Consider the following 9,746-nt stretch of genomic DNA (forward strand, 5'->3'; position numbering starts at 1 on the left):
TTGCGCACACTCTTCTGCGTGTCCGTACGCTTAGAAAAAAAGGACCCAACCAAAATACATTTTTCAATATGATATTTATACACTAAAATCATGCAATACAAAAAATAAACTTTCTCCCTTTCATATATGTGTGTCTGTGTATAGATAGATTGATATTTAATACGCATTGAAACCTCTTTCTCACTCTTCCTTCAGCTTAATATTGTGTCTGCTAGAACTGGTCATAAAAGCAAACATGTATTCATATCTATTCTGCTGTATATATGGGCCTCATAAATTACGCATACACATATACTGTATATATAATACATATACATTTAGATGTATATATCTATACATGCAACACACACAAATATATATATATATATTTACGTGTGTATATATATATATATATATATATATATATATATATATATATATATATATATATATATATATATATATATATATATATATATATATATATATACATATATATATACATATATATATATACATATATATACATACATATATATATATATATATATATATATATATATATATATATATATATATATATATATATATATATATATATATATATATATATATATATACATACATATATATATATATATATATATATATATATATACCGCACCTTTGCGCCACATGAGCTCATCTCCCCTTATCTCTCCTTTTCTTCACTCCTACCCACCGCACCACTACACCACCACACCACATCACACCTCCCCAAACCACTCCACACACACTATCACTGACCACTTCCCAGCACCCACACCATACACCATCATCTGCACACCTTCACACCATCATCCACACACTCACACATTATAGACGCACACACGTCAAAGTCACTAGCGTCTATCCACATACACATGCACACACACTCTTACATACACACGCATGCCCACCTTCGTTTTGGGATCCTCAATACTTTTTTGATATATCCCCTTCTTTCAACCTCTTCTGCCAAACCTTCTTTTCCAACCAGTCACCATACTTTACCGCTAAAACCACAAGGTTTTTTCGTTCTCTCTTTCTTTTTTCGTATTCCTTTCTGTCGAAGGGCGTATGCTTGAAATGTAAAATAATTTCTCACTTTCGCGAGCGTCAAACTAATACACCTGCTTGTTGTTCATACACCTGTTTTTGTCTTTTGTTTTTCCATAAATTTCAACTACAGACAGATAGATAGATAGATAGATAGATAGATAGATAGATAGATAGATAGATACATACATACATACATACATACATACATACATATAACTCGTTATTCACGTGACTAGATATCCATTTGACCGCTGCCACAGACATTTAAATAATGAAATAAGTATATATTTTATACTCTACCTGTTTCAAAGCAGACATAATTGCATCACCATGCATCCAAGGCAAGGCGTCCTTTATATAACAAGGCACACCTTTTGTCTTATTATGGTTGTAGACAATTCCGCGCCGGAATGTGTGTTGAAACACTTTTATATCGTTTTTTAACATTTGCTCGAGGGCATGAACTATCACGTTGGTAGCATCGATCGAAAGTGCAACTTCATGCTGTAAATGAACAAGAAATAGAATGCGATTATCAAATGAAAATTTATAGACATGAAAAGATTATATTTGTTCATTTATTTTAAACAGTCCGAATAAATGCTATATACTTTATATCTCTAATATTTATTCTGAGAGTTATTTTCTTAACTCTTTAATCTATGATGTTATATAGTGTAAAACTATGTAGTTTCTATTTAAACATGTGTGATCACATGATATTGAAAAAAAAAAACATTATCAACATTATGGTCTTCATAGAAACTTTCATCATCGCTATTACCATACTTATCTTGAAAATCAGGAAAATGTTTTCTAAATGTTCTTATTGCCATAGAAATCATTCGTATCGGCGTAACTTCAAGTATATCGTATCTTAATAAAGAATATTCGAAGTGTATGTATGTGTCTGCGTGTATATCTATCCATGCATCCATGTATGTATCTATCTATCCACACACACACACACACACACACACACACACACTCACAGACACACACACTCACAGTCACACACATACTAACACACATATACGCACTCACAGACACACACACTCACAGACACACACACACTCACACACACACACACACACACACACACACACACACACACACACACACACACACACACACACATATATATATATATATATATATATATATATATATATATATACACCTTTAAGATACAGCATTTTACATCAAGCCGCTGACATATTTTACAAAACTGACATTACGGTGACATGGAATTCCAAGCGTTGCGCTACATACACGGGTTGGACAATATAATGGAAACACCTAGCATCATAGCATCATAATTTTGAAATATCTATAAAACCGTCAAAAGCTTGTTTATTTTTATGTTGTCTTTTTAAAATTTATTATTAGAGTTGCTTAATATGTTTTGCTAAAATTGACATTTCTTTTCAGATATCATCAGAAAAAGGTAATTAAAATTCATTAAAAATGACAGATCTATCGGACTTTCAAAGACGTCAAATTGTTGCTGCTCGTATGGCAGGCGCTAGCATAACGAAACAGCTGAAATATTTGGTGTATGAAGAAGTACTGTCGCGAAAGTAATGATAGCCTTTGAAAAAGTGGTAAAACCCCCTCGTCGAAACAAGACTCTAGAAGAAAAAAACTTTCATATAGAGACCGTCGGACTCTTACGCGAATTGTTACAAAGAATCACAAAAGTACAGCTCCCAAAATTATTGCAGACCACCTCGAGTAACCAGTTTCCACAAAAACTGTTCACCGAGAGCTTCACAAAATCGGATTTCACGGGAGGGCATCAATCATAAAACCACTACTTTCAAAAACATTTAGAGGGCAGTAAAAACCTACAGAGTTGGTCTCTAGAGCAGCGGAAGAATATTATTTTCTCGGACGAGTCATCCTTTACCTTATTTCCGACCACCGGCCGAATATACGTGTGGAGACAGCCAAAAGACGCATTTGGAACAGACTGCCTTTTTCCAACTCTTAAACATGGAGGGGGATCTGTGATGATCTGGCGGGGGTTGTATCTTGGAAATCTGCCGGCGCAATGGTTTCCCTTCATGACAGAATTAGTAGTGAAGACTATTTAAGCATGTTATCTGATCAAATTCATTCTGTGGTTGCGAAACGGTTTCCGGGGGGAAACGCAATCTTTCAGGATGATAATGCACCAATTCACACAGCTAAAGTTGTTACTGAATGGTACGAGGAACATTCTAGTGAAGTTGAACAACTTATCTGACCACCACAGTCACCAGATCTCAATATTATTGAACATTTATGGTGCATTTTAGCAAAACAAGTCAGGAGTCGGTATCCTCCACCATCATTACTACAAGAACTGAAAGCTGTCTTAGCCTGAAAAACGGACAAAAATTCCCTTGGAAACAATTCAAACTTTGTACGAGTCCATACCTCGTAGACTTCGAGCTGTAATTACTACCAAAGGCGGTGCTACTCCATATTAAAATAAATTTGTTTGAAATTTTAAGGTGGTTCCATTATATTATCTAACCTCTCTATCTCTTACATCCCACCACACAAACTACAAAAATTGAAGGGACATACTGGATAGAATAATCTTAATTGTATTGTATCTCGACAAAAGAAAACAAAAATAAAACAATAAAAAACAAGTCGGAATAATCAGGAAATTTATGCCTGTGATAATGAGCGTTCATACGCTATCTTTGATAGGAGTTTTATTATCGCCTGGTGCACGGAATAATTAGAATAAATAACAATAACAACAGCAGCTTTACTCCTAACGCATGACATAGATTCACATTCTGAATTTTTGTGTACTTCCAGCATTTATTTTTTCACTATCTATCGTTGGTTATCATCGTTTACTAATCTAATTAAGCCATTTTTATCTACACATTATCCACCGTACGTAAAATATGTTCCGAGGGCTAAAGCTAGCACATTTGATATATTTGTAAAAGCTGCTTCTACCCCTTGTCATTGCAAAACTTACAACTGTTGTCGAAATTTCAGTGTAACCGATGAACACCATTCATATAGTACCAATGGTTGTGATGGTATACGGTGGACGTTACATTTTGATGCCACTAATACACACACACACACACACACATATATATATATATATATATATATATATATATATATATATATATATATATATATATATATATATATATATGTGTGTGTGTGTGTGTGTGTGTGTGTGTGTCTGTGTGTGTGTGTGTGCGTGTGTGTGTGTGTGTGTCTGTGTGTGTAAGTATGCATGTGTGTATATATATATATATATATATATATATCATAGAAATATATTTCAAAAAGAAAAAAAAAATACACGTGTAAAAGATATGCGGAAAGTAAGAAGATTAAAAGCGAAATTGCACTTAGAATATCAAAAAAGTAATGGCTTTTTTTATGAAAAGTAGCGATAAATAAATATAATTAGATGAACTTAGGTAGAATTAAGAGGAATTAAATTCATTATTTTCAATTATTAAAGAGATTCAAAGTCAAACCGGCATCTTCATTGCTGTTCACTGGTTTTGAATGCGTACCGATTATCAAACGGTGTCGGCACTACTAGTCCCTGAGTGAAAAGTTTGTGTAAGGGAGGTAAGTAGCTCTGGTCGTGGTACAATTAGGGTCGATATAATACTGTAATATGAATGGTACAAGGAATGTATGTGTGTTAGTGGTATTATTGGTAAACTTAGTAGTTTTCTGTATTATGTTGTGTTCATGTTAAGTTGTGGATGACATTTATTGATGAAAGTTGCCTTTCGTTATTCATTCTTTGCTGTACTATGGTATTCTGTGTACATATATGCATATATTTGCATATATATATATGTACATAAATATATATATGCATTAGATATATACATGTATGCATATATGTGCAAATATATATGCATACACACACACACACACACACATATAGCACGTCACTTATATAAGTAATTGTATCCCTTCTATGTTATGCGTTTACGTCCGCATCCACAAAGTAAACATTTAATAATGAAATCCAACACAAAAAGACAGGTATTAATAATGAGCACGCTAATATGTGGGAAGAACAGCTCATGCAGTGGTACAAGAACAAATTCAATCTCACAGACAGTGATTCGACACTTATTAGAAATATGAAAAATACAGATAACGGATTCTCTAGTAACTTTGGTTATATAATGAATATAGTATTAACAATAATAATAATAATAATAATAATAATAATAATAATAATAATAATAATAATAATAATAATAATAATAATAATAATAATAATAATCACCTAGAAAAGGATACAAACTATACCATATTCAGCTTCAAACTCAACTATTTTATTTCAATCACACCAGATTGAATCAAACCACTATATTATTACAATACATTAATAAACCATGGGATGTGATTAAGTCTCCTACTGTAAATATACGTATTACAATGTAAACTTGAAGACTCATGACTGAAATTTCAAGACTAGTATATAAATTTGTATATACACACATGCATATATACAAGTTATACAAGCATATACATACCTATATATATGTGTATGTGTGTGTCTGTGTGTGTCTGTGTGTATGCTTGTGTATGTTAAATACATTAATATATATATATATATATATATATATATATATATATATATATGCATCTACGTTTAAGTATGCACACGCACGCGCAATACACACACACATCGGTTATACAATAGCGTCCCTTTCCCGTGGATTAGCCATGCATGGAAATCAAGGAGGTAGCGCAAGTTCTAATGCAATGCACAAAATATATTTGTCAGAGAAAGCAAGCTTATAAAACCAAGGGCAATTTTACAAAATTGAAAGAAATAGCTAATGGCAGCTCTAAACATTTTAAACAAAACATATACACACAACTCTATCAAACATAAAAACATATGTCATGATATTAAATCTACCAGGATCTTGTCACACAATTTTAAATCCAGTTTTGAGGACTTTATCAATCATAAATTTATTCCCAAGTCTTTTGCGGCGTAAGGCAGAACACGCAAGGGAATGCCATTGAAACAAGTTAATTTGAAAATGTGATTGTGAAAGTCACAAAATGTCATCGTAATTCATTCGGGAACGTCAATGCTGCAAGGCAAAATGAAGGTTTAATAAGGAAAACCGAACAAGCCTTAATAGAAAATATAAATTTGAAATGGTAAAATAATTTATATCTTGTGGTCACATTGTTTTACGTCATCCGACGTTCTCATTGGGCTGTATTTTAATGGTTCTTGGCTCCTTCGTTTTGCTGTTTGCCTATATATATATATATATATATATATATATATATATATATATATATATATATAATGTGCGTGTGTGTGTGTGTGTGTAGTCGTATGCCCGAGTGTTTTAGAAGATCGCATCTAAATTACGAGGTCACGGGATCGATACTAGGCTTGGTATATTGCTGGTTATTTTCTATAGTCATTTTCACTCATAGGGTATGAGTAAAATTTGTGAGACAGAATAATAATAGAGAACCTCTCGAAGGAGAGAACTAGGAGTTCGAAGGTACAGACATATCATACTGCCCCACCGACGCTGACAGAGTTACATTTAGGGCATAGATATGGTGGAGCATGTTCAACCACACTTTAATTCAATGAACAGGAAATTTAGCTGATCGGACAACGAACAATAGCATAGTAGTCATCGAAACTGACGAAGAACCCCCAATCTATATAATGTGTGTGGGTGGGTGTAGTTATGAATGGATATATACATATACATACATACATATATGGGTGTGTGTGTGTGTGTGTGTGTAAATGCCTATATATATGTGTGTGCGTGTGTATGCTTGTGTATGTTTTATATATATATATATATATATATATATATATATATATATATATATATGTGCTTGTACGTATAATTATGCACATGCACACACACACAGACATCGCTCCCCTCACACACACACACATATACGCATGCGTATACTCGTGTGTGTTGGTTACGCATGCGCTAATGACAATAACATAGGAGAGAATACAAAAGAAATTCAGCTTTCGTTTAATCTACGCAACGTTGTAAAACCTGCCTAGTTTTTCTCGAATCTTTATTATTAGTGATATATTTTTAACATAATAAACTGCACAATAATATTCCAGTTGCTCACAATCATTCGTGGAGGGTGAGAAGAAAGCAAATGGGTTTCTATGCCCTGTGAAGTGAATGAGGAATGACTAAATACTGAAAAACCAAAATATTCAATTATATTAATGGCACGTGCAAACAGAAATAACCATAGAGACAACTCTTTTGAAAATAATGGGAAGTATGAAGACTTGTTTCTGACAATAGTTTTCTGTAGGTGTATTAATTTTTAGAATGCCGATGATATATATATATATATATATATATATATATATATATATATATATATATATATATAACTGTGTGTACACACACACACTCATATATATATGTATGAAAGAGAGTGTGTGCATATATATAGAGATATCAGTGTGTATAGTTTCTCTCTCGGCATTCTCGTTTGTTTATTTCTGCTGGGTGCTTTTCATTTCATTTCGTTTCGTTTATTATATTACAGTTTTTATATATACCATATATTTTTGTTCTTTTTTTTCCTTTTATTTGTATATAACTTCAATGCTTTTGTATTGTTTTCGTATTCTTTTTATTTTCTTGATATACTTTTAGTTCTTTCACTTTCTTTTTCTGCATATTCCGTTTGTCACGCGCTTCTACCTTGTTTAGAACACAAAAAGAAACAACAAACAAAAAAACAACAAGGAATATAAGCTATGACATGTAGTTAGGGAGAACATCAACTACAAGTGGAACAACCAACGCAAAAAAGCCAAAAAGTCCCCAGAACATTTTATATATATATATATATATATATATGGACTGTGTATGTATGTTCTTGTAAATACAAATAAATGAGGTACTCTGTACATAAGGGAGAGTAAATTATAATATCCATAACAGTTTACGAATTAAGATTATCCGATCTCTAAAAACCTCAGTTGTTCCACTCTTGTTTTTCTTGTTGTTGCTGCTATTATTATCATTTTTATTATTGTCATTATTATTATTATTATTACTATCATCATCATCATCATCATTATCAAGGCAGTGAGCTGACAGAATCATTAGCACGCCGGGCGAAATGCTTAGCGGTATTTTGTCCCCCTTCAAGTTCTGATTTCACATTCGACGACGTCAGCTTTCTATATCATACTTTCGGTGTAGTTAAATAAAGTACCAGTGAAACTCTGGGATCGATGTAATGGTTCCCAATCCCCTCGCCCTTTAGTAGAAAAGATTGTTATGATTATTACTGATATTGTAAATTCTACTTTTATCATTCTTACTAAATACCCTTGCAAATACACGCGCGCGCGCGCAAGCAGTAATCACATTCGGTTAAAATGTCTTATTGATACGTTTTGTTTCTCTTTTTTCCTGATGAGAAGATTGCATTGTTTTACATCATTTTATTCCTTCTGGAATAATACCAATGTTTTCTTCGAAACATATGTCGGAAGTATAAAGATTTGAATAACACCTGCAATTAACTCCATGTATTTATTTATTTATCGATGTAATACAAAAGCATTTCCCCAAAACTTGGAATTTCTACCATCATAAGTAAGCTGTTACATCATTGGTACTTATGTGAATTTTTGCTACCCTGGTAACTATTTATTTATTATTTCCGTATTATTCGTAGACATTGAAAAAATACACATACAGTTGGATACACTTCACCCAGGTTTCCATATAAAAGAAAATAGTTACCACATATGGAGTTATTTTATATAAACGCATCTTTTAAGATTATACCCATTCCACCAAGGAAAAATGTTCCTTCAGCAACTCATTAGTAAGACAAACTCCTTTATTAACCGTATTAGATGGCTTGCTTTCTTTTTCGACAATAAAGACATTAAACAGCCCTCTAACGATCTAACTGCTGGATTCAAGAAATTTTTTAAATCTAAAAAATAATCCTCCACCTAACCCAAGATTGAAAGGTTCAAGAGTATCACTGGTCTATCGTGAGGATTATGAAATTCCACCGTTCACCCTTAAGGTATAAACATCTGAGGTATCTTCACAATATCACCAAAGAAATTCATAACATGGATGGGATACTGGTTCAGTCGGATAAAACAGGAAACTTATACAGACTAACAAAGGATTATTACCTTGAATTGCTTAGAAAAGAAATACAAAAGAATTATAGGATTACTGGTAAAAGTGCTATCAAGAAAACCAACAAGAGAAATACATAAATACGAGTGCCTCGTATTTATGTGTTAATCTTGTTTTTCCTGCTGATGATAGCTGGCCTTGCAAATTATTTTATTTTGCTCAAAATAGTTTGAAACCTTGGTTCAGGAAATAGATGGTAAATATTTTTACTTTTCATTCCCTTTAGAAATTATACATAATTGTGGTTTGGAGTTTGACTGCACCTTCTAGTGGGTTAGATGTCCTATTATGGACATCTCTCTCATGTGATTAAATGTACACTGTATATATATATATATATATATATATATATATATATATATATATATATATATATATGAAAAAAATGAGAGCAAAAGAAATAATATTATTAAGATTATACATCTGAAAAAGTGCAGGACAATTCATTACACTTGAAGCAGTTCAGGACAAACT

At 32.4% G+C, this 9,746-nt stretch overlaps 1 protein-coding gene across 1 annotated transcript in view; it reads right to left on the reverse strand.

Annotated features, from left to right (window-relative positions):
- The window catches only part of LOC106869364 (glutamate receptor), a 702,165-nt gene that overhangs the window by 94,223 nt on the left and 598,196 nt on the right, over window positions 1-9,746 (reverse strand). The window contains exon 7 of the mRNA XM_014915088.3: window positions 1,360-1,563. Coding sequence (XP_014770574.1) covers window positions 1,360-1,563 — 204 coding nt within the window. The remainder of the gene's footprint in view (window positions 1-1,359; window positions 1,564-9,746) is intronic.

The sequence above is a fragment of the Octopus bimaculoides genome, chromosome 1, assembly GCF_046866305.1.
Source record: "Octopus bimaculoides isolate indiv1 chromosome 1, ASM4686630v1, whole genome shotgun sequence".
Classification (NCBI taxonomy): domain Eukaryota; kingdom Metazoa; phylum Mollusca; class Cephalopoda; order Octopoda; family Octopodidae; genus Octopus; species Octopus bimaculoides.